We start from the raw sequence: 25,690 nt of genomic DNA, 5'->3' as shown, positions 1-25,690 counted from the left end.
CTCATCTCGGGTTTTCACCACCCCTGCGAAAACAGTGTTTTAATGAAGTTGTTATGAGAACAGAAAGTATTTTCTGAATCGTTTATTGAGAGAGAGATGACTTTGTACATTAGGAACTGGTGCACTTAAATTATACGACAGATGACCATAAAAACTAGGGCTCTTGTCAACAATACAGCTTTGCTTTATATTATTATGGTTACTGATATTTAAAAATGATATAAACAAAAATATGGATAAGTTATGCCCAAACGAAAGGCAACAAACTCCAGAAAACAGAAATAGCATGTATAGCACATTTGTTATTTCAAATAGTTCAACACAGGGTGATATAATTGCCCAAGCCCAGAATTTTAGTGGGTTCTGTCATGCATGAGTGGAAAGAAGGGAGGACGACACGGATCTGACCCAGGAGCAGGAGAACAAGTCGAGTGGAAGTCTTGTGCACCGACCGCCATGTTCCATGCTCTTCGTTTGCAAACGAAGCATTTTCCCTCCTTTTACTATTCATTAAAGAAGATTCCCCCCCCCCCCCCAATCTTCTTCGGTGGGCTTCTGGCTATTCAAAAGAAGATTCTGGTAGGTGACCAAAATCAGAACCTAGGCCTCCAGCAGCAAAAGCCGAATTGGACTCAGTGGACTGCCCGTGCCACACGGAAACATTTTCATCACAATGTGTTCAAGAGACTTCCCACTCCTACCTGGGAAACAGGTGGTGACGCAAAAAGGAAAACCTTTATACGGTAAACGAAAAGAAAATTGTTTTTGTATACTTTTTTTAGCCTGAAGAAGGCTAAGCTCACCGACTTTACAGATTCAAGTCTGGATAATCTCTCCTCATTGGCCTTGGTGACATGGTGACATTCCCCTGAGTTTGGTTAATGAAAGCAAGCAAAGAAACAAATAACAAGAGCGATCAAAAACCAAAACCCAAAACCCGAACCAGCATAAAACGAAGTTCAACCGTGACGCAGTCGTGTCTTTTGTATTGGGTGGTAAAAGTGTTGACGGAGCTAAGAAGCCCATGTTTCTACCCTTCTGCGTTAACGATGTCTTCCCGACAGGAATCCTTTGCTTGTGAGGTGAAGGCACCAGGTTAAACAAAGGCGAAAGGTCTGACATGCGTGTGGAATATGCAGGTCGCCAGCGCGTTTGTAAAATGGAGTGGCCGGCAGAGAGGAAGCAAAGTGATCCAGATTGAGGTGCAGGGCCCTGCAGGCTTCAGGTGGGTCCACAGAGGAGACAGAAGCACTAGGCAGTGCTGTAAGGCACTCCTGCCGGGAAAGGCGGATGGCAAGACCAACATGGAGAAGGAGCACCCGCTCCAGCGGTCTGCCGGCCGGGTTACAGCCATGAGGCCTGACGCTGGCCCCGGCTCAGGACTGGGGCGAGGAAGATCGAGGGCTGGGGAGAGAGGCTGGTCTGCAGCACTACGGCCGGGAGAAAGGAGTCTCCACCATGCTACGAGCTGCTTTATGTGCCTGAGTCTTCTCCCCTAGGCAACCACTGTGGCTTCGTGTCACGCCTTTCTGACAAGATGGCTTCTCTTTTCAGGGAGGAACCGAACCCCAACAGCAGTTGTCCCTTCCCTTGTGCTTAACCCTGGCTTCCACCACATCGAAGGCCACTTGATGAGGAGCGTGCCCCATCACACGATCGTCAGGAACCCATCTGAAATAAAGCCCCTGACAACTACGGGGGTGCCGAGGAGGACGTTCCACGCTTTCGACTTTTACCTAGAGTTCAGCAGTGACTGAGACTTTACCTTGGCATGCATCCACGAAGACATACTAAAGAGAACCCCTCAAGTCAGAGGGTCTGAATACAATGAAATTAGAATTGTCTACCATCAGGAAGTGCTGGGTGCTAGGACTTAACTGCCCCCATGATAGAAATCAACACTTGTCTGCTTAAATTAACTGAGCAGGGCTTATCACCCGTCCTGGGCTCAATCTAGAGCAGTGGGTTCTACTAGACTCGGGGTCAGGAGAATGGGCCACAGTACACAATACAGCAATGCTCAGTTGCTAACAAGAACCAAGGGAAGGAAGACAGTACCTCTACAGACTCAATTCATGCCAAGGAGAGAGTGTTCATTTCTGTCAGTTCTGCCCCCAATTCTCTAACTTTATGACATTATTTTAAGAGTTAAGAAAAGTATTGAGACAGAAAATTCAAAAAATAAGGGGGAAAACTGTATGCATCTCTCTTTAGTGGGAGAAGTAAAAAAATAAAATAAAATAACTTCTGAATTGACTCTAGACAGTGTTAGAATCAAGAGTTGAAGAGTTACTTCCTAATCCAGTTATTTCAATAAAGTGCAGCAGAGCAGTGGAGATGAAGAATTCTGCCCAAACTTACGAACAGCAGCATTGGCTTTACCCTAAATTAGGAACAAAATATATCTTGGCTTCCTCAGGTAATGCCTCTTTTTGCAGAAGTGTTCGGTGTGGCATCCGGTCCTACCCTGATACGGTAATTTACACATGCCGTTTTTTTGGCCAGTAGATAGAGAACAAACCCACAGGTCTGGAAGCCAAGCCTTTTCAAGGAGGCACAGGAAGAAACCGTCCAGTGTCAGTATGCAGTGTCTACACACGCAGAGACAAAACCAGAGGTCAGATCTCATCCAAGTGGACTCGCTTAGTTTAAGCAAAGGCTGTGTAGGGCTGCTCGAGTGATGTAAACACCGAGGTTCTCACTGCAGCCCGAAGGAGATCATGGCACTGTCCCTTTGCAGGAGTCCGAAGTACCACTGAGTTAGCTGGAAACCACAAATCCCAAACACTAATCATATTCCCTTTTTTTGTTGTTTTGTTTTTGGTTTTTTTGGTGGAGGCCTAGTCTAGTAGAATCGAAAAGCGATTACCCTCTCAGCTAATCAAGTATTAAAGCTCCTAAAAATACCACGTTTTATTACTACATATATGAAAATGGCTGGAACACAAGTACCCTGAAAAGGCAGTGGGGCGAAGGGGGATGATGAGACTTTACATGGTTTTCATATAAAGAGGCTTTCAACTTTGGGGAAAAATCAGCCCTGGAAAGAACACGACTCGATTCCAGTTGACTGCTTTTAAAGTACTTTGTGGCCTTCCTGCAGCGGTACAACTGGGCTCTATTTTGGGAACTGGCTTCTCTACTGCAGGATTAGATGCCAACATTTTACCAGGGTTGGACTGTCTCACACATGAGTTTCTGGCACTGTTAGGAGGGATTTCCTCAAGTGATACACCAGGGAATGGGCCTTTCAAGTGAAAAGAGTTTCCCTGGAGTCAGCCGCCGGCTCTAGGAGATTAATTGGCCGCTTTCTCGTGTGTTTTATGTGTGAGATATTTAATATGGGATGAGAACGGGAACAGGAGGGAAAGCAGGTATTAGCTTGGTTCTGAAGGAGGTGGTAATCCACAGATCTGCTTTTGTTTCAACAGTTCCTGAGCAGTGGAACAATTACCTAACAGTGTACCGAGTCATTTGTTTGGGTTGAAAACAGTAAGGGCGTTCATATGCTCTAAGGCGTTTCTGGGCTGGAAAACAGCAATTTTGAACTTTCATGACAGACCCAATTCCTAAGCTGGCTCCATTCTGTCCTATCAGATTTTGGTGGTGGTGGTGGACTGCTGTGTAGACTGGCAGGCAGCACCGACCAGGCCGTCAGGGACACAGAAAAGGAGAGAAAACAAGCAGCTGGGATGCTGTTCCGCTTCTGGGTAGCCGAAGGACCCAGCACATCTACGGTTTGGTTTTTTCTCTCCCCTTTTGAAAATAAGCAGAAAATGATGTGGGTGGAAAGGTCTCCTTTGGAGTACCCAGGGAATGCCAGTATTTAGCAAGGACCTCTAAATGGGCACCCGTGAAAACAAAGGCCTTTAGAACAGGGGTCCAGAATCTCTCCCCCTCAGCAGGTCTGACGCTAGGTGCCTGTGAGGTGGGGCAGGAAATTCTGTACAGAGAGCAAACATGCTGGAGGGGGCAAGGGGGCCTGCACTTCAGGTCTCCCAACGCACTGTGCTGGGGATGGCCTCGCTGACAGGCGGGATCACAGATACATTAATTACAGCGAAGGCAGAAGCAAACTACGGCGATGGGGAGCTGGGGGCGGAGGGGAAAAGGCACTTTGCCATCGGAGCACATCTGTTTTATAATAAGCAGGTCTATAATTCTCTTGTGAAAGATCATGTTCTGCTATCTTCTCTGAGGCTGGAAAATATAAATACTGTATTTCACGAAGGGGAAGAAAAAGGAGGAGAGGATCAAATTTGTTTGCCTGTTTGCCAAGTGCTTGTTTGAGATTTTCCACCCTTTATCTTTTGTGTGCAATGTTCTCTATAACTGGAGTTGGGGCGGGGGAAAGTCAACCTGTTTTTTCCAAGAGTAAAAGGCACCGTAAGGTGTCTCGTGAATGGGGTCTTGGCCTTTTAACAAGTTTTTATGCCCTTGGTTACAGCTGCTGCAGTCAGAAAATACATGCATGTGTGGTGGCAAGCTATTAAGCTGAAATGTATGGTCCGGGGCCAAAGGAACTGGCATGGGTTGAGAGGTGAAATGTTTGCATCCAGCAGTCTGCACAAAAGTCAGTCTGGAATGTCACGCCTCTACATGGACAGAGGTATCAAGAGTTAGGATCTGGAGGGAGCAAGGTGTGGGGGCGAAGCAGTAATGGGGTGAAATGTATCCTATACTTTGTGAGCCACTGATTCTCCAGATCCCAACAGCGGTGAAACTACCCAACTATGAGGGCCTTGGAGGCATCTGCTCAGGGGAAACATACAGAATCGTCTCCTATGGCCTGTTGAAAATTGCTTCATTATCAGTGTATCTTTCTGCTCTGGGAAGATTATGGTGGAGAGAATGGAGCCATGATTTCCAGTGCCGGCCTACCTGACATTTTGGTCACGACTATTCTACTGGCTCCCGCACGGCATGGCGGTGGGGGCCACGGCTCTGCTAAGCGGTGAAGCGATTCATTACATTTCCTATTCCTAGGATATGATTTTAGCGTTTTTGTTTCAAGGTGGCAATTATGTGTGTGTGTGTGTGTGTGTGTGTGTGTGTATCTATTTAAACGATACTATTACATTTAGTTCATTAATTGTATTCATAAGTTTGGTGTTTTCTTAATAGTCTACGGTTGGTGTTTTGAAGTCCCATGTTACTTTGATTTTGTAAACAATTTGAAAAGCGTGAAAGCAGATGTGGTTAAACTGACAGGCCAAAGTGAAAGTGCAATGGAGAACAATGACAAATAAAGCATTTCAAATAAGTAGGAAGGACGTGCCTACCTAAGATTCTGTGAAAAGAAACTGAACGCCACCTCACAGAATGTACGTACAATATCCACAGTCTAGACACCGATGTGTTTGACCACAATCGTAGGAAATTTCCTCAGGCCCGCACCATTAAAAAAAAATCATAAATATTCCCCACGAAACCCTGGGAAAACTGCCCTTCAGAAAGCTGTTTTCAACCAAATAAGCTGGGGCGTCGCACCCTTAGGTGGCGCTGGGCTTCGAACCAGCAAACAGACCGACAACAAGCAGCTATTGGTCGCAGAGGTCTCTTTTCTTTTTTCCTCAGGAAAAAAACCCCTGAGATTAACTTCAAAACCAGAAGGAGCTCTCCTCATAAAGTAGGGGTGCGTGCTTTCTGTCAGAGGGAGCTCACACTCCTCATTTCTGGGCCACTCGGCTCAGCTGAGGTGATCCCCACCTGCATGGCAGAAACTGAGGTGACCCGGAGTCATCTATCCCCGGGTTCTGAAGATTTTCTTGTGACACGGGCGATGGCGAGGGCTTGCCTCGGTCACCACATCTTCTGTGAAGGCTCAAAATAAATAACACAAACGCAACCCGAAGTTCTGTGCTTCTGTAGGAAATGCTTCCTCCTGTGTCCCGCATAACAAGATGGCCCCCGAGAGCCAAACGACAAAACAAAACAAAACAAGAAAAAAAAAAAATCTGGACTATAGAAAGCATCGGGTGAGAACCAGGGTTTTGCTTGGGAGCAAGCTGCTGAAATTCATGGCTAAGTGTAATTCAGCTACTGGTATTTTCTTTGAGCCACAGAGGCTTCATGGACCTTTTGGACGGCGATTTACACAGAACATACATACGGGACGTCTAGGTATGTGTGTATATGTATGTAAATATATATCTATATCTAGCTGAAGATGAGACATACTCTTCCTCCAAAGGGACCTAACTGGCTGGTCAGGAGGCCGCCGGGCTGATGGATCGGTGAGAGGTCAGTCCCTGTCCTCGGGCCCCTGCTGAGTCAGGTGTTCTGGTAGGACAGCTCAAACATGTTGCAGGCCTCCTCCAGGCTCTCGTCCACGTTCAGCCTCCGCCAGAAAGACTTCTGCTTCTTCTGCAGCTCTCGGCGGACGCACCTCGGGCAGGGGACGGACTTTTCTTTGCATTCAGAATGGAAAACGGCTCCACAGCTTTCACACCTGCAAAAGCCGAACGTGGGAGATGATGAACCAGGCTGAGATGAGAAAGACACAAATAGCTGAAGTCCAGTCCTCTTTGCAGCTCAGAGTACATTCACTCCGGGTTAGCCCCGCCACCGGGGAGAGAGATGACTCACAGAAATGGGCTCTTCCCTTTTCCAAGATGCTCAAGGTTGAATTTCCCTTGAAAAAAGAATTTTTTTTTTTTCTGATTAGAACTAACTGGGGCGAGGCTTATGGCTCACAGTGGAGGGGGGTCAGCAGTCAACTAGCAACTGTGTGATCGTGGTGACAGTGGACAGAGTTCTAGAAGCTCTGTGTGTTAGTTTCCTATCCCTGGGCCAGCAGTGTGGGTAGTAACTCTGGGGTGAAGTGACAGAGAACGAGAATGCTGTGCTCTGAATACCAGTGACGGCCCCGGCGTTTTAGCCGTGAAAACGGTGCTGTCCACTTCTGCTAACGTGGGCTGCGTGGTTCTCCTTGACTCCCTGCCTTCATCCGACAGTCTGGAAAGGTCAAACGACACTTTTCTGCGTTTTTTTTTTTTTTTTTTTTTTTATTTTATTTTTGGGACAGAGAGAGACAGAGCATGAACGGGGGAGGGGCAGAGAGAGAGGGAGACACAGAATCGGAAACAGGCTCCAGGCTCCGAGCCATCAGCCCAGAGCCTGACGCGGGGCTCGAACTCACGGACCGCGAGATCGTGACCTGGCTGAAGTCGGACGCTTAACCGACTGCGCCACCCAGGCGCCCCCAAACGACACTTTTCTGAATGATATCCTTTGGTCTATTGTCCGTCCTTCTGAGTTTTTTAAAAATCAGGGACCACCCCCACCCCACCTTTGTAAGCCCATCTTTATAACACAAGTGGGGACAGTAAAGCACGAGAGAGTGGAGAAGAGGGTATTTTTTGAAGGCAACATGCAGATATTGTAATTTATAGAGGGGAGGCATTCCAGGTGGATGACTAGTTTGTTGTTTGGCTTAGTGGAAGCCTGCACAGGAGTCCAAATGACTTGTTTTTCCTGCAAAGTCTTTAATAATGAGTAACTGTCAAGCACAACTATAGCTGCTCCAGGAGGTGGCTTGCCAGTGTGGATTCAGCGCCCACCCTTCCACACAGCCCTGACAAGCAACGGCTCCCTCATCTCAGGAGCCCAGGGCATCGGGCCCGAGTGGTTCTGTCCAACCAGCAACAGTCCATGCGGGGCCCAGCACTGGACCAGGTTCGAAGAGGACTATGAAGGAAACAGCCCTCAAGGCTCAGTTTGTGCTGCTTTTGTTTTTTCTCTAGTATCTTGGGCTTCAGTCCTGGGCATAGGATGGTCTTTGGGGCACCCTTTCCTAGCCTGCCGCTGACTTAGCCCCAGGACCAGTCCACATTGAGAAAGTTTGGTGAAAGGACCCACCCACCCACCCTCGTACCCGGGAGACTCCTCTGCTGCTCAGAGACCAAAAGACAGGACCTCTCGGTAGCGGCAGTCTCTGCCCGAGCTCGGCTCTCTGGGCAAGTAAAACACAGGGGTGGCTAGGAGTGACATGGCTTGACTTCAAATTCCACCTTCACATCACTTTCCAGCTGTATGGACTGAATTGTGCAGCACCTCCTCCCCGCCACCACCCTGACCGAATTCCTATGATGAAGCTCTAACCCGCAGCGTCACCACATTTGGAGATAGCGTCTTCAGGAAGAAATCAAGGTTACATGAGGTCATAAGGGTGGGCCCTGATCTGATAGGATTCGTGTCCTTGTAAGAAGAGACGCCAGAGAGCTCTCTCTCTTTCTCCCCCACTGTGTGTACCCAGAGGAAAGGCCGTGTGAGGAAGGCAGCAAGAAGGTGGCCATCTGCGAGCCAGGAAGGGAGCTCTCATCGGAAACCACGCCCTGCTGGATCTGGATCTGGGACTCCAGGCTTCCAGAACTGTGAGAAATACATATCTGTTGTTTAAGCCAGCCAGTCTGTGGTATTTTGTATGACAGCCTGAGCCGACTAAGACAATGACCTTGAGCAAGTCACTTCACCTCTCTGAACTTCGGTTTCCTTATCTGCTAAGTAGAGTTTCCATTAACATGCACCTCGTAGAAGTGTTGTGAAGCTGAAATGAGGTAATAAAGCATTTAGCACAGTTCCTGGCATGTGGTAGGTGCTCAAAAATACAGCCAAGACTGCTGCTGCTGCCTTCCTGAGAATCTTCATTTCAATCTGACCGCACCTACAACACGCGCGGTGACGGTGACGTGAGGACATCTTGATCAACCCCCTCATGCCACAGATAAGGAAACCGAGATTCTAAGAGGGCTAGTGATTGTCTCATGAGGACACAGTGAGTTAAAGATGGAGTTGAGACTAGAATCCAGGACTCCTGACAGCCCAGCCACAGCTCATACCGAGGCCTCGTCATCTGAGTGGGGGGAATGTGCCATCCTAGAGGGAGATGCAAGGCTTCCAATCAGAAGACTTGTGCTCAAATCACAACCTTTTCTTTGAGCGATCTTGGGCAAGTCACTGCTCTGGTTTCCTCATTTTCCTTCCTACTCACAGAGTTCTGTGGAACAGAAATGGGTGAATGTATACGGAAGGATATTCCAATGGCAAGTGCTCTAAAGAGCAGGTGAGTGTGACACCACCTTTCGTGGTGACTCTAGGACCTGCTTTCTTGACGTTGGAGCCACACTGGTCAGGATGCTCGACCCGGTAGAATCATCTCTAGCATCTCCCTGCTCTTGGCTCCTCCCTCTTTCCAGTGGGATGAAGGTTGGACCCAGGTCTCCTAGTGCCTCTTGTCTGGGTCAGCTCTTCCCCAGTGGCAGTGTCTTTGTCCTCACTGGGTCACACCTCCATACCCTCCTATCACTGAAGTGACACTAATGGTAGCCTTATCAAATAAATTTCCTCCTTCCTGCCCCCTTTGCCCTGCTGAGTTAGTGATTTATACACCTAGGGATGTTGCCCTAGGGCAGTGATTGATAAGGGGAAAACCGCTGGGTTCCTTCAGTACCACCCCCTTATCTCTGCTGATACCGGCACCCCCACACCCCACTTAAGTGAAGAGGGGTGAGTCTTCTTGGGTATTTCCAGTGCAGCAGACACCCATGGGGTGATGGAGGGGCTGAGTACACCTGCTCTTTCCAGCCAAAGGTCAGTAACAGAAAAAAAGTCTGAGATAAAAAATTAATGATTTCAGAATGTAACCAAGTCCTATTTTCTAACCATTTGTAACCCAGCGGTCATCTTTGGAACAGTATAATGGACAGACTGGTCAATGACCTTCCCAAATTCAGTCAGCCTATTGTTAACTTTCCCCCTGATTTGCTTTTAAGTGAGAAGAATAAGGTCAGGAAAAGGAAGGAGGAAGAGAAACAGTTTCTTACGTAAAAGTTATGGAGCTCTATAAGAAAAATGTGCAGGAGAAATACTTACATTAAACAACGCAATATATAGCCTTGCTCTTCTTTGAGAATAGCACTTTATTTAAAAGGACCTTTCACTTTAAAAGAATTCACTGACTCGTTGGTGTTTCCTGAATTTCCCGACTGTATTTCAAATATGACTTAACAGACAACTTCTCAGGAACACATCTTGCACATAAGGTAAATCTATCAATGTAATCATCCGTGTGCAAAATTGCAGCAGATAATGAAAGAGACCCATCCTTCCGTGTCCCTGAGTGATAAACCAAATGAAAGCCGGCCAGTTTCATCGTCATTTCTGAGTTACCTGCTCCCAGCCATCAGCAGCTTCATGGCTTTCTGGTTGTTGCTGTACATCATGGAGAACAAAGACCTATGTCCTCCTTTCCAGTGTCACAGGGAATGCAACCCCAGGGAGACATAGCTGCTATTGACCAAAGCCATCCAGTGGGTTTTTCCTGAAAACGTCCACTGCTTCCCTGAATCCAGGGATCTCAACCTCGGCACTATTGACGTTTGGGGCCAGACAGTTGTTTGTTGTTGGAGGGGGCTGCCCAGTGCACCGCACGGTGCTCAACAGCATCCCTGGCTTCAACCCACTGGATGCTGGTAGCAATCCCTCTCCCCAAGTTGTGACAACTGACAGTGTCTCTAGATGCTGCCCGAAGTCCAAATGTCCCCTGGGAGGGGCAGGGAGCTCATCCCAGCTGTGAACCATTGACCTAATTCATCTGGAGAAGGCATCATAGAGGGAGTATCCAGGGGATGCTTAAACTGTACCCTCCCCATGCAAGTGCCAACTGCTGGCTTATACTCACACCAACCAGTAAGGTCCAGCATAGTGTTACTTATTCATTTCGTTTTCACAAATATATATTTTTAATACATCATTTGGTTAACAGAGCTGAAATTCGCTAGCATTAACCATCCCATGGTTTTAAAAATTAATTCAGAACAGCATTTAAGAAGTTAATACCCATGACACAATTCTGTGTACTGCTTAGTAACCCTTAACTTTCTATCTACTCACTCTGATTTTTTTAGTCTTCCCCAAAAGCCACCTTGGTGGGTTGGCCCCCAGTCGTATTTATTTGCTCCGTGCCAAGAACATCTGGGCTGTTTCTCTGTGGTGTTCTCTGCTTCTTCATGCCCTATGTAGGCCATCTAGCAAATCTAAACTGAACACTTCTGCATTGGCCCCACAAAAGAAACTGCTTTTGCGTAACTGTGAAGCAGTTACGTTTCAGCAACTTCTACAATGAAAGAGAGACCAGAAAATATTAACGAGGCCACTTACTGAAGAGAGGAGGGCTCAGCTAGAATGAGGAGCCCGGACTTCCTGGCCCAGGTTGGCCCCATGGTCATTGGGATCTTGGGTAAGTTACTTCATCCCTGAACCTCTCGCTCTCCATGGAAGTTAAAGGGGAGGCTGGATTATCTAAGGTTCCTTCCAACTTGCAGATTTTGTGCAGGAGGGGTAAAGGCCTCTCTGGCTTTTATCTTTCTCTTTCCACACTTTCTTGACCCAAGGTCTGTGGATGGATGAGTGGGAACACAGCCTTGCTGGCCACTCCTTGGAAAATCTCAAACTGACAAGCTGGGACTGAATGAGAGGATCCTTAAAGTGAAGAGCATTCCAGGGCGCCTGGGTGGCTCAGTCAGTTGGGAGTCTGACTTCGGCTCAGGTCATGATCTCACAGTTGGTGGGTTCGAGCCCCGCGTCGGGCTCTGTGCTGACAGCTCAGAGCCTGGAGTCTGCTTGGGATTCTGTGTCTCCTCCTCTGTCTGTCCCTCCCATGCTCATGCTCTGTCTCACTTTGTCTCTCAATAATAAAATAAACGTAAGAAAGTTTTTTTTTTTAATAAAAAAAGTGAGAACATTACTTTAAATTTTATTTATTTGCATTGATAAATGAAACCATGAAATAGCTTATAGACGAGTACACATACAGCTCTGATTTTCAGGAGTTTGGCCAAAAGGAGCTGACTCTGCCTCTATCTCAGAACATTTCAATTAAACATTAAGGATTCCTTTCTAAGTACTTTCCCAACCGTCATCAACACCCTCTCTCCCAAAGAAAAAGCCAGAATGGTTCAGTGTGGTGGGGTTTTTATTTTGGGGGCGGTGTGGAGGCTGGCTAGAGGCGGCAGTCATTTCTCATCCGATGTGCAAGTATTTTTGCGTTTTGACCCCTGGGACAGCCACAGTGGAGTGAACTGTATGCATGTGAGTGAGCATTGGACATACCATATGATGTGGGATAAGGAGGAAGGAACTCTAGTTTGGCTTCTTTGGAAGCTCTCGGGGCAGTGCCATTAACTGTCCACGTGTGCCCTGGAAAACTGGTCCCCTTCCTAGGGCTGGAGGCAGGGGCATAGCTCCACCCGCAGATCTCATTCTATGTCTTAGTAAAGGCATCATCGAATGAGATGCTATACATTTTATGAATGGTCTTTGGCCTAAAAATTAGCTTATTGACCTAGGCAAGTGAGGGAGAGGTTCATACCCTGGAAATCTGATAGCCACAGACACAGTGTTCTCATTCGAGTATCAAAACCAAGAAAGCTAACCTGCTGCAAACTAACAGAATTAAATATGTGCAGGGGAAAAGGTTTGCTTCTCAAATATTATGGCAAAGAGGCAAGAATTCCTGGCTGTAGATAGTTTCCTGTTCTGGAATGCTGATGATGTGAGACCAATTAGAGACAGGCTCGACGGCTCTGTCTGTGTCTTCCAGATTCTAGCTGCATGCGGGCGGGCCACGGGAAGCTGCTAAAGGCCCCTGCCCCAAGTTGAGGTCACTGAAATGCTTCTGCTCTGTCCATGTCGGATTCTTCTCCTGCTGCATTTTTATTTTTGGCTCAGGCAATGACCTCAGATATTTCATTAGGATTGAAATCCAGGCTTGAGTTTGGCTGGATCTCTGACAAGTGAAAGGACAGGCCTGCAGAGCGGGGCAGCGCTCTGGCTGATTTCCACTCTGCCGAGCCCACAACGAACAGGGTGGGGTGCCGAAATAAGTGCACGTTATCAGGCATGCGAGTGCGGTTTGCTGTATGGCTACTATGTAAGGCGCCCCACAGAGCCACTAGCTATTATTGGTTTTTCCAAGAAACCGAGATGATTATTTAAATCTCTTAGCTAAGGGAGGTAGTTATTGGTGCCTGGTTATTTTAATGTTTGGGGTTGGTGTTTTCTTCTGTTCTCGTGTAAGTAAATGAATATAAGCCAATCATTTATAATTTGCTTAAGTGGAAAATCACGTAAGGTGTACGTCTGCATATGTATACATATGTGCTAGGTTTGTACTCCCTGTATGTACATATGTATGTATGCTGTTTAGAAGAATACACAGAACATGTTAGCAAACATTCTAAGGTAAAATGAGTTAAACGGGATTTAAACAATCTAACAGATTCTTTCTTTTGTGGGGTAACAGGAGGATTAAAATAAAGACACGTTACAGGCAATTTCAATAAGAAACAGGTTATGGTTAGCGCTGATGGCTGGGGACAGTCCAAGTTTCACAGCCTCTGCCTGGAGCACCACTTCCAGTGAAGCATTGAGCCAGGATTACTAGAAATCCACAGGCTCCAGATGCCTCTCTCCCCTACTCCAGGGGAAGCTGGTGGGATGGGGAGGAAGAGGGCAAAAGGTCTGGAAATGTTGGCTTACAGAACTGTTGTGGCTCCATGCAGAACTAGAAATGGACTACATTTGGGATTATTCAATGTGTGTGTGTGTGTGTGCATGCGTGCGCGCGCATGTGTCTGTTGGTTAGGGGTAGGGAGATGGGGACAAAAAGGTATCCATATGGTTTGACTGGAATTGTATGAGACTGGAAAAGATCTACCTCCTCTGGCCAGGTGTCCGGCAGATTAGGTTGTGTATGTGCTAGTTTGTAAAGCTATTCCAATAGCTCTGAATGGTAAATGCACATACAGCCAGATCAATATTGGACATTTAAATTAGGCAACATCTGTATGGCCTTTTGCCCCTGTTTTTATAGAAATTATCCTTGTAATATGATTCCGAGCCAGGTACTATTTGTTTTCCCATTGGTAATAGGCCAGTCAGTCAGTAAATAGATAAAATGAAATGAGATAATAAAATAAAGTAGGTGGTGGCTTCTCTGGTCCCAGGTGGGTAAGTGTGTGATCAACTCTGGACTTGACGCCAGTCTTCTAACATGAACTCTGGCTCTCCTTCCCCTGCTATCAGCCACGTGTCCCTTTCAATTACTCAGCACACCCCCAAATACCTGCTAAGACTCAGATCATGGGAAGAACAATTGGTATGCCTGCAGAGATCTTTTTATTTACCTTTTAATCCCCAGAGTTAATTAAGGAAGAGTTTTTCCCTGATTGCAGACCACAAAGCATTTGGCTTTCACAAGTCTTGCACTTGGAGTTTGTAAACCAAGCTCAGTTAATACCTTTGACAAAAGCTTTACTTAAAATCTTGGCTTTGAAATAGAATGTAAACAAGGGTTAATTAATTCATTTGTTAATTTTGCTATCCTATTGGGAACAGTAAATCACATTATCTTTAGTGCCAATGCTTAATAAATGCTTCTTGCTAATTTGTGGATGGTGACAGACCTCAGCCATACTCTGTGTACGTGTATGAAATCTTAATAGGTTTGACCTGAGTGAAATAGTTACTTGGGGATAGAGAAACACTAGTGTTTCTGACACTTCTCAGGGGTTTTTTTATTATTATTAATTTTTTTTTAATGTTTTTAGTTATTTTTGAGATAGAGAGACACAGAGCGTGAGCAGGGGAGGAGCAGAGAGAGAGGGAGACACAGAATCCGATGCAGGCTCCAGGCTCTGAACTGTCAGCACAGAGCCCAACGTGGGGCTCGAACTCATGGACTGTGAGATCATGGCCTGAGCTGAAGTCGGATGCCCAACCGACTGAGCCACCCAGGCGCTCCTCAGGGTTTTTTTTAATGGTTCACCTGGCAGTTAATATAATTCTTAACAAACAAAGGTCCATCTCTTCTTGGGGTTACTTTAGGAGAATCTCATTTAATATTAGAGAAAGTAAAGAAACTGCAGGAAGATTTCAGAATTTTCTGATTTCCAGAAAAAGCTAGAATATATTATAATTGCAGCCATTAGAGAACCATAAAGAAGGGCAATGGCTTTCTATAAAAGTTGCTAAAGTAGTTCAACACACCTAAGAACCCAAGAAATGTTTAGAAATGTCTTGTTACATCTAAGACAAAGGCAGTGAATATAATAATATTTGGCTAATGTAGATTTAAGACAGAAAAACTTAGCTTACATATGGACTTCCATTGAGTCCCCAGTCTACCTCTTTAATGTAAAAGTGTAAAATTTAACTGTCAAGGTTTTGAAGTAAGCCTCTTTAAAAGAAATAATAATTTATAAGGATAATATGTATCTAAGACTCTGAACGGGATTTATGTCTATTTATTTCTATTTCTATTTCATATTACATTTCAGTTCCTCAAAGTACTAAGATTCCTAAGGGGGCCAAAATAAAAGACATTTTTAAGGAGGGATATAGTAGAAAAATGCAAAAAAGTTTAGAAGGTAAACCATATCTAGATTTGTGAAGATGACTGCTTGCTTGGGAATAGGTTAGTGATATAAACTTAGAAGGAGAAAGACATTCAGGTGAAAGACCCAGTGTTATGTCATTACTTTAGACTTCCCCTAATTTGCCTCCTCTTACCAGTACAATTCTCTTAACAAGATGATATCACATAATTTTCTAATACTCGATGTGTTCGTTCTAGGCCAGTGGTTTTCAAAGTGTGGTCCCTGGACCAGCCAAACCAGCATCACCAGATAATTTGTTAGAAATGCAAATTATTGGGTGCCACTCCAGAGTTACTGAATCATAAATTCTAGGGTGGGACCTGGCAATCTGTGTTTTAACAAGCCCTCCAGAGTATTCTGATGAATATAAAAGTTTGAGAACTGCCGCTTTAGGCCAACTGTTTCCAAAGGCAGCAGGGCTGTCTAATATGTTAGACAGGACTGTTGTAAATATTTAGAACAAAAATACGGACTTTGCAAAATGAAAATAAAAAGTGGTATTAATTAATGTTTTTATATGGGGCCTTACATTTCATATCTATTAATACTTTCTCATAGCTGATAGGTAAGAACCTCATTTTACTTTCTTTAATTGGAAGTGACACTAAGCTGTTCAGATATTGGCCATTTGCATATTTTTTCAGTAAATTAGTTCCTGTCCTTTGCCCATTGTCTAATGACTTTTACTTACTGCGTTTTAAAGATTTTTTATATTCAGGAAATTAATGAGCACTTTGTTAAATGTGTTGAAAATATTTCTCCCGGTTTCCTGTTTACCTTTGTCTTTAGAGAACCTTAAGCATTTAACTTTTAAAAAATATACTTATTTATTTTTTTAAAGTTTATTTATAATTTATTTTTGAGAGAGAGCACGAGCAAGGGAGGGGCAGAGAGAGGGGGAGAATCTGACAGCGCAGAGCCTGATGCAGGGCTGGAACTCACAAAACCAAGATCATGACCTGAGCCAAAATCGCGTGTCAGATGCCTAACCAATTGAGCCACCCAGGGGTCCTAACTTTTTAAAAATATATTTAAAAGCATATTGCTTCCAGGGCTTCTGGGTTTGTGTCAAGCTTAGAAAGACCTTCCACACTTAAGATTACAAAAATATTCACCTATATTTTCTTCTAGTACTTTATGGGTTTTATTTTTACATTAAAATGTTTGATCCATCTGGAATTTATCTTGATGTAAAGAGTATGATCAAATCCAGCATTCCTTTTCTTTCTCCAAATGGCTGTCTAGTTCCCAGTTTCTTTTATGGAAATTTCCATCTTTTGTTTTGCTAATTTGCTGTGCATCTTTATCATGTACTAAATTCCCATATTACTTGGGTCTATTTGCATACGTTCTGAAATCATGTTCCATTGATCTGTCTGTTCCTATGCCAGCACTGTACTGTATATTTTATAATACATTTTTATATCTAGCGAAAACAGTCTCCCTTCATGTAAACAACTTTAGAGGTCAAATTCTATACTGAATATATTAGGAAAGTTTACAGCTGCTTATCTTAATGTTAAACAAAAAAAATTTTTGAAATGTATACAATCAACTAATTTACAAATTTATAGTATAATTTATGAGGTTTATCTAAAATGAAATGCACCTGTGTAAACATCTTAGGTGGTCAAGGACTAATCCTGGCTTTAGATATTTGACTTTTTGAATATCTCGGATTTTTTTTCATCTTTATATAGTAGTAAAAGTATTATGTAAATTTGATAAGTTAAACTAATAGACTTATTGTTTACATGTTTATAAAATCAGGAAACAATACAACTATTTAGTAATGTGTACACTTTTAGTAATTAAAATTATCCTACTTTAAAAAGTTTTTTTAAATTTTTATATTTGAGAGAGAGACAGAGCACGAGTGGGGGCGGGGCAGAGAGAGAGGGGACACAGAATCCGAAGCAGGCTCCAGGCTCTGAGCTGTCAGCACAGAGACCAATGTGGGGCTCAGACCCATGAACCATGAGATCCTGAACTGAACTGAAGTCAGAGGCTTTACCGACCGAGCTACTCAGGCGCCCCAAAGTATCCTACTTTGCATGAACAGAGGATGTATTATCTTGGAAAAATATTGCAAAAATGCTTAAAACATGGTATACATTATCATTGAACACAGGAAGGTGTGAATAAGAACGCATGTTTTAGCAGTCTCTTTCATCCAGTGAGAACGTTATTCAGAACTTTTGTTTTTACTCTGCATATTAGTAAAGGCTGAATAGAACTGATAATCACACTAATAGAAGTAGTTATGCTAAGTATGCAAGCAATAGACATGTAAGACACCTCGAAGTCATTGAAAATTTTGTCCTTCAACATGTATATTTGTAAGACAGGAATAGGGTAGAGAAGGCTACAGTCTAGTGTATAATACAGTCACTGGGGGAAGCCAATGGGAGCCTTTAGCTTAGGTCTGGTTAGTAAAGTGCTGTGCTAACTAATAAGCCTTTTCTTTTTTGGTTTTCTGAGTGGTGGCCTGGGCAAGCTCTCTAGACCCCTCAGGGAGAACAATGGAAGTATGAAAATTTTGGGTGTGTTTAGGTGTGGAGAAGGGTTAAGTACAGCTTGCTTTTAGGTACTTTCTAAATATTAAGGTTCCCCTGATTAGGTCTCTCTCTTTTAATTTTTTTTTTTTTTTAACGTTTATTTATTTTTGAGACAGAGAGAGACAGAGCATGAACGGGGGAGGGTCAGAGAGAGGGAGACACAGAATCTGAAACAAGCTCCAGGCTCCGACCTGTCAGCACAGAGCCCGACGCGGGGCTCGAACTCACGGACCGCGAGATCATGACCTGAGCCGAAGTCGGCCGCTTAACCGACTGAGCCACCCAGGCGCCCCGGTCTCTCTCTTTTAAACAGTGTACCTTAACTACATTCTCAGGGAAGCTGGAGGAAGGGAAAAGTCATCTTGCTTGCTGCTTTGACATTCATGTGATTGCTGTCCCCAAGTCCCTTGGCTGGTGCCTCTTTGAAGCACTGTATGAAAACCATGTTCCCCCTGATGTTCCTTCAGGCCTCACTAGCGCCTATTCCACCCTACCTGGCCCTCCTGCCCCCACGGAAAATTTGCTTATCTCTTTTCATTCTCAATTCTGACATTTTTCTTTCAAATCGTTGATGGAACCTGCTTTCCAGCTAAGTCTTTTAATTTAAATTGCCTTTCTCTCCACCATCAAGGATTCTTTCTAGAAAAAAAGTGTTAACTCTTCTCTCAGAGAACAGCTTTAACATGCTTCAGCTTCCCACCTCTCAAGGCCAAACTAGATCTTTCAGTTGAAGTCCAGTCAGCTCCAGTGAGTGGCTTCCAATGTTTCCAATGCAGTTTTTGAATCAGCCACTTGCTCAGGGCTTGAAATTAGTCTGTTATGTTACCAGTTCTATAAAAGGAAATTCCCACATTTCTGTTTTTCACATGAATTACTACTTTTTTAACGTGATCTTCTTTCCTCATCAAAAATTTATAAGATCCTTCCCATTATACTTTTGTTGAGAACCTCTCCCCGGCCACCCTACACCAACTATCACCAGAAGTGAGACTAGTTAAGGGTAGGTGATATAATCTTTTGCCCTCCTCTGGACAGCTTGTGTATTCCCTCAGATTTCAGGCTGGTGCTGTGACAAGGAGAGGCAAAAAGGGGACTATACTGGAATTCAATCGCCTGCATCTCCTACTAGCTGTGGGTGTGGTGTTGGGCGGGGATGCCATCCTCCCTGGGGAAGGTGGGGTAGGAAAGGTGCGTGTATCAGGGGGCGGGAGTGACGGGCAGATAACTGCTAAGCTCCTCTGACTCTATACCAAGTCCTATGCTTTATAGATCTAATTCAGTCCAAGCGGCGACCTCTGTAGAGAATGAACATCTATCTATAGACTGTCTTTATCTCTACTCTAAGTGTTCTGGAAGCATTAGGAACTGAACAGATGATTATTAATGATAGCTACAGACAGCAAATGAGGATGTTTCCTGATGCACCACTGAGTGGTTTAATATTCAGAATACTGAAGGGGTTTATAATGAAGGTGATAGTATACGTTAGATGCTGAAATAAAAACAAAAAAGGATTTTTAAAAGATAGCGTTTATAACATCTTGCTATCTGTGTTCCCATAATTAGTGAGGCAAGAAAAGTCTCAAAATATCAAAAACATATGCTGATGAAATCAAGTTACTATTGTACCTTTTTGTAATTCTAAAGCATAAGACAGTTCATTTCAGAACATACTGCTCAGGCTGAAGAATCAACATTTTTTGTATGGAAAGGTAAACACTCCTCTCTTTCCTATTGTGTATTCAGGTTACTTATTTACAGTCCCATTGGGAAGGAAAAAACACACTGAAACATGACTGAAAACATGTTTTGAAAATTAAACTGAGTAGTTTAGCAAAACTCAAGTTTTTGACATGAAAGTTTTCATTGGGCCAGAAAACTATATCTATTCCTAACATATGAGAGAATGCTAGCTATCACTCAATAAAGTCATATATCTTGGCAATGTCTACATGTAAGTAGACAATTTCCTTGAAATTAGTTTAAAGGTTATTTAAAATAAAATAAAGTATGTGAAAAAGCACAGATTTGAAAAACTAAAAGCAAACTCTTTATTCGTGGATTATTCATTGAGCATTTACTATGTGCTGTTCTAGATGCAGAAAACTGAGCAGTGAGCAAAATAGGAAAGTCCGTTTCCTCATGGAGCTGACATTATTTCAAAATGGTGGACTGAATCACAATTTGAATTTATATCTTAATCCCTTTGGGTAAATTGTATCAAAAATAGTCAACTTCACTGAAAACATTGTGACAAACTATTAAACAGACTACTGCAAATGCTAAGCAAAGGAGCAGAATGAAATAAAGTTCTAACTTCTTTGTCAATACGGGGTTAAAACAATGCCATATACCTCGTAGGTAAATCTGGAGGTGGGAGGTGGCTTGTCAAAGGTCACACAGCAAATTAGTGGCCAAGTTAGGGATGACATCTAGACTTCTGTATTCGTACTCCAGAGATTTTTCTGTGGATTAGTCTGCCTCTACTTTTTAAATGGATCTTAATGATTTTAGAACCAATTATTTTTTTTTTCCTGTTAAAGTAGCCATCAATAAAAGTTTATAGATAAACTATTTTCTTGGTTCTGATATAATGTGATAAAAAGCTGGGTATAAAACCATATATTCTAAGGGTGCCTGGGTAGTTCAGTCGGTTAAGCCTCTGACTCTGGCTCAGGTAATGATCTTGCGTTTCACGAGTTCGAGCCCTGTGTCAGGCTCTGTGCTGACAGCTCAGAGTGTGGAGCCTGCTTTGGATTCTGTGTCTCCCTCTCTCTGGCCCTCCCCCATTTGCTATCTGTCTCTCTCTCTCAAAAATAAACTTAAAAGAATTAAAAAGTAGAATAATAAAACCATATATATACATATTTTATTAAAAAGTAAACATACAGACATATGTATGGAGAATTTTCCTCTTTATACTTTTGTGTACTTTTCAAATGTTTTGTAATGCGTATCAGTTTTATAGTCAGAAAGTTACAACATGAATTAAACAATGCTGAACTTTACTCCCTCCAATCAACAAAAAATTGAGTTGTCTGAAATGCTTAGAGATAAGATGACGACACAGTATTAACCAGACACCTAACGAGAAGCTTGGTAAGAAATGCGTCGAGGTAGAGATGACAGCCATCTATTCAAGGGACCAAATGGTTTCAAAATACAATGGCAGCCGCACCAGCGAGGGCTGTGTTTATAAGTGCACTGTATTTATAAAGTGGCTTAATGGCATACAGGGTCAGGTCAGCCCTGAGCGTTTCACAAAAGTCTCGTCTGTGTTAGCAGACATTCTGAAACATTTTGACATGTGAATATAGGAGCCACCAGGCCAAGGTGAGATGTTATTTGCCAAGTTACTCTTTGACCGAAGTTTAAAAGCCAAAAAAAACTAGCATTGCGTTCAAGTTTTTTTAATTTATTTTTTTGTTTTGTTTTTGTTTTGTTTTTTTAATCAAGGAAAACCTTCATTGATACAATAAAGGCATTTAAGAGCTGGCAGTCATGTAGCCGCAGAGCAGAATTCCATCTTGGTAAGTTGCTCCTCGGCTTCTGCCCCTCATAAAACCTGCGAGCTCCCTGGGCTTCAGATTTTCTACCCCTAAAATATCCAGATGTTCTCCACAGTCCTTTCCATCTCTGTTCATTTATGATTCTAGAACACAGGCAGGGATCTTGTCCTCTCTCGTCAGTGTTAGAGGGCGTGGAGAAAGTTCCTCACTGCGCTCCTCTCCAGTACCAGAGAGAAGAACAATAAGCAGATGGAAACTAATGGCTCCTAAGCAAAGGTGCCTACGAAGAGGAGTCCAAACTTCCTGTAGCTGTTGCAAGAATCCCACACCTCATCACAGTACTCACCAAGTGGCTGCTTCCCAAGAAAAGCCACAGAAAGGAAATATCATTAAAAAAGTGTATATGCGTTGGGGGGAGCGGTTCCCTCCCTGTAAGCCCGACCTCGCCAGGGCTGTTGTTCTCTATTGTTGAACAGGATGTAACAGGACTGTGAGCACAGCCCGCAAACCTGCTAATTAGGTACACTGACAGTGTTTGTTTTGGAACCATTTACCAACAAAGGAATGTGTCAGGCTGATTAGTGAGAAAGGGTATGTAATGTATGAGTATTTGAGTCCAGATGAGGGAATAATCCAGGTATTCAGTCTGTTTGTGCAAGGACTGACAAAAACGAAGGCTGAACAAATAGGACGCCACAAGGAAAGACCGGCTTCTGGGCGGCCCTTCCCTCTCCTTCTACCCTGGAGTATGTTCTAGTCCCCAACCCCCACCAAAAAATTCCTGCCTAAACATGAACCTCTCTTTCAGAAAATGACAAACTAGAACTGGCTCCCAGAAAAATGTAAGAGCCTTTGTAAGGCTGCTGGCAAATCTGGGGTTTGGTGATTTTCTAGGCACCGAAGTAAGCGACAACTTTCAGGAAAGCCGTCTCCACGTTTATCCTCCAGGGACAAATCAAAGGGAACCCGGGCACAGAAAACACAGCCCCTGATGGACTGCTCAAGTTGTGCTGAGGAAAACCGCACATCTCAGCATCTTCTATGGAAGACGTAATTCTATCCTTTATAATACAGCAGTTGCTTTCTCTCTTTTAAACAAACCTTTATGAGGTTTGACTACAATTAGCTATTGGAAACTTAGTGTGTTCATGAAGCTTCAGGAAGGGCAGAAAAGTGCCACGGCAAAGACCAAAGTCCACTCCCCAACAAGTTGAGGTCCTCAGGGGCAGGGTGGTGTGGATTGCCATGCAATGCAAGATGACAAAGACCAATTCACAAGGTCAAGAGTGTTGGGAGGAGTCTACATGTTCTTCAGTACAAGCTGGACCTTTCTGAAATTTGGCCAGATGGATGAGAGCAATGGGGCTTGGACTGAGTTCTTTGGGAGGCTGCCTTTTTCTTTTTCTTTGTTTAAAGCTTATTTATTTTGAGAGAGAGAGAGAGAGAGAGAGCATGAACACACACACAAGTGGGGGAGGGGCAGAGAAAGAGGGAGAGAGAGAGAATCCCAAGCAGGCTCTGTGCTATCAGTGAGTAGCCCATCCTGGGGCTCGAACTCACAAACCAAGAGATCATGACCTGAGCTGAAACCAAGAGTTGGATGCTTAACCAACTGAGCCACCCCGGTGCCCAGGCCTTCTTTTTCTATAAGTTAACCTAAAGAAATAAATTTTTAAAATGAAAAAGAGGAGAGGCCATGTTAGAAACTCACTTGCTATGGACTCTTCTATGAGGCTAGTGTTCATTCTCAATAGACAGATGTAGGAAACGTTCCTGAAATGTGTGCAAATTGAACATGGTGTCAAAATATGTTGACTTAACTGGTAAGAGTTTGGTGTTGATTAAGTTCAAGGTCCTCAGTGCAATCGTCATTCTTGGAGGAGAGGAGGGAGTGATCAGCTAAAGAAAAACTGGCAAGTTATGCTCAATCTGCTTCTCCAAACCACAGTGCTTCAAAAAACATGGACTGCTTTTAGAAGAGTCACCACTGAGCCACTGGAGCCCCCCAGCCCCCTCCAGGAAGAACACCTCGAATGCCTTCCTTGGAGAAATGAATGTTGGGCAGGCTGATGCTCACACCACAGAAATACCTCAAATAGTAGGTCGGTTGCTTCAACCTTACAGACAAAGCTTACGTAAAAGTAGTGTTATTCAGACTTTTACTATGCTCCTCTATCTATCCAAGTATTCCATCACCCCCAGTTTTATTGAGACATAACTGACATATAACATTGTATTAGTTTCAGGCGTACAACATGATGATTTGATATGTATATAGGTTGTGAAATGATTACCACAATGTTTAGTTAACATCCATCAACTGGTATAGGTACAAAATTTTTTTCTTGTGATGAGAACTTTTAGGATCTATTCCTCTCTTGGTAACTTTCAAATATATGATATGGTATTGTTATCTTTAGTCCCCATGTGGTATATTACATCCCCAGAACTTATTAATCTTATAACTGGAAATTTTTACCTTTTGACCACCTTCACCCCTGCCTCTGGCAACCACCACTCTGTTCTCTGTAAGTTTGTTTTTTTCAGGTTTAACATGTAAGTGAGATCATAAAGAATCTATTCTCTATTTCACACAGAGCAAATATTTTAAACTTTCTTAATCAGTTTACTTAAAAAGCTTTGTCAGTGTTCTTAATGAGTGCACACGATATGTTGGGGAGAGCTGAACCAAACAATAAGTATTTATGGAATGCCTACTATATGGAATACACCAAATTCAGTGTTAAGTAGAATCTTCTGATAGTATACCCACATCTAGATACAGCCCCAAATGGTATAGGGGTCATAAAGTCTAGAAGTGCAATGTTTTCCATATTGGAAAACTTGTGGGGATGATTTGTATGTCACATGAAAAAATTAACAAAGGCAAATGGATCAGACAGAAAGGATGGAACTGATTTATGATAGCTGGTGTATCTTGCAAGTCCCATGTTAAAATGCATGCTGAGTGTTCTGAAGATGAAGTATTTATGTACTTGTGATCTGGAAGCATTTCAAGATTCAGGAATGGCATCTTCACACACAAATGTGTGAGGCAGGATGGTCTCTTTAGCAGCATTATGTCTTTAATAACAAGGGAAGATTAGTGGTATGTAGAGATGTCAGAAAGAAAGCGGCATAGGAGGCAATTTGAGGATTGTTTTTTTCTTTTAAAAAATCTAAGTCCAGGGTCATTTTGTGGATATATGCAACTTCTTTGCTTTCATAGTCACTGTTTTCCCTTCAAGTCTTAGAGAGGTATCAGTCTAACCTTCTGATTTGTAATTCTGAAGTTAGAGTTTTATTTCTTATTCTCAATCAAGGAGGGTACGTTTTTTGTCATTTCTCTGTCTTTAGGATGTGGAATTTTATTGCTGTTTTAACAGAATGTTTCTCTCTCCTAAAGCTGTGCTTTCCGTTTAGTCCTCTAGGAGGGTAAATACTGGATTAAGCTTAAGTTCTGTGATTCTCGATCTCACTATTGTATTTAAAATCTTGCAGTTTGGGTCTGAGTGTTTTCCTATTTAAACTAGAGAGAGGTATGTATTTAATTTGTGTTGGAGAAGAAAGACTACCTCAATGTGAAACTGTCCGCATTATCGGCTGAACGGAGTGGGAGTGGGGAGGACAGTGCAGCAAGCGGGGGTCTGCCCCCTCAGCTTGAGTCAGGCAGATCTCCAGCTCCCGCAGGCGCCCCTGGGCCTCCCGACCTGCCGAGTGCTGTGCACGGGGCGGAAGGAGGCTCTTTCCCCACACCCCCTCACCACAGCCCCCCACCATTTTGCAAAAGAAAGTCGTGTCTTTCCCCCGCCCTAATCTAGCTGGCTCCCTGCTCCAAGTGTAAAAACTTTCAGGGTGGCAAATATGGGGAGAATTCAGAATAACCGTCTGGGGGGACACTTCTTTAATGACGGAGGGACGTCATTTCTTCACATTTCTGTTCGAGGGTACGCTGCAAAAATGGTTTGAAGACGACAGCTACAGAAGAAACAGTGATGTATAATGAAAAAAGCATGGATTTGAGAGATATATTTGGGTTCAAGTTTTGGCCTTATCTCTTGGGCCAAGTTAATTGGCTCCTCTGAACCTAGGTTTCCTCATTATTAAAATGGAGGTAACAAGATTCCCTCAGAGGACTGGCATAAGAATTAAATGACGAGATATGTAAATTGCTGGCACCAGCACT

General features: G+C 43.5%; 1 protein-coding gene across 1 annotated transcript in view; it reads right to left on the bottom strand.

Annotated features, from left to right (window-relative positions):
* Nucleotides 1–67: 67 nt before the first annotated feature.
* Nucleotides 68–25,690, bottom strand: part of PLEKHM3 (pleckstrin homology domain containing M3) — a 196,489-nt gene continuing 170,866 nt past the window's right edge. Inside the window, exon 8 of the mRNA XM_049615034.1 lies at nucleotides 68–6,451. Within this exon, the coding sequence (XP_049470991.1) occupies nucleotides 6,274–6,451 (178 nt within the window). The 3' untranslated portion in view covers nucleotides 68–6,273. The remainder of the gene's footprint in view (nucleotides 6,452–25,690) is intronic.

The sequence above is a fragment of the Panthera uncia genome (assembly GCF_023721935.1).
Source record: "Panthera uncia isolate 11264 chromosome C1 unlocalized genomic scaffold, Puncia_PCG_1.0 HiC_scaffold_3, whole genome shotgun sequence".
NCBI lineage: Eukaryota > Metazoa > Chordata > Mammalia > Carnivora > Felidae > Panthera > Panthera uncia.
Note: the sequence above shows the minus strand (reverse complement) of the source record. Positions and strands in the feature narration are given on the sequence as shown.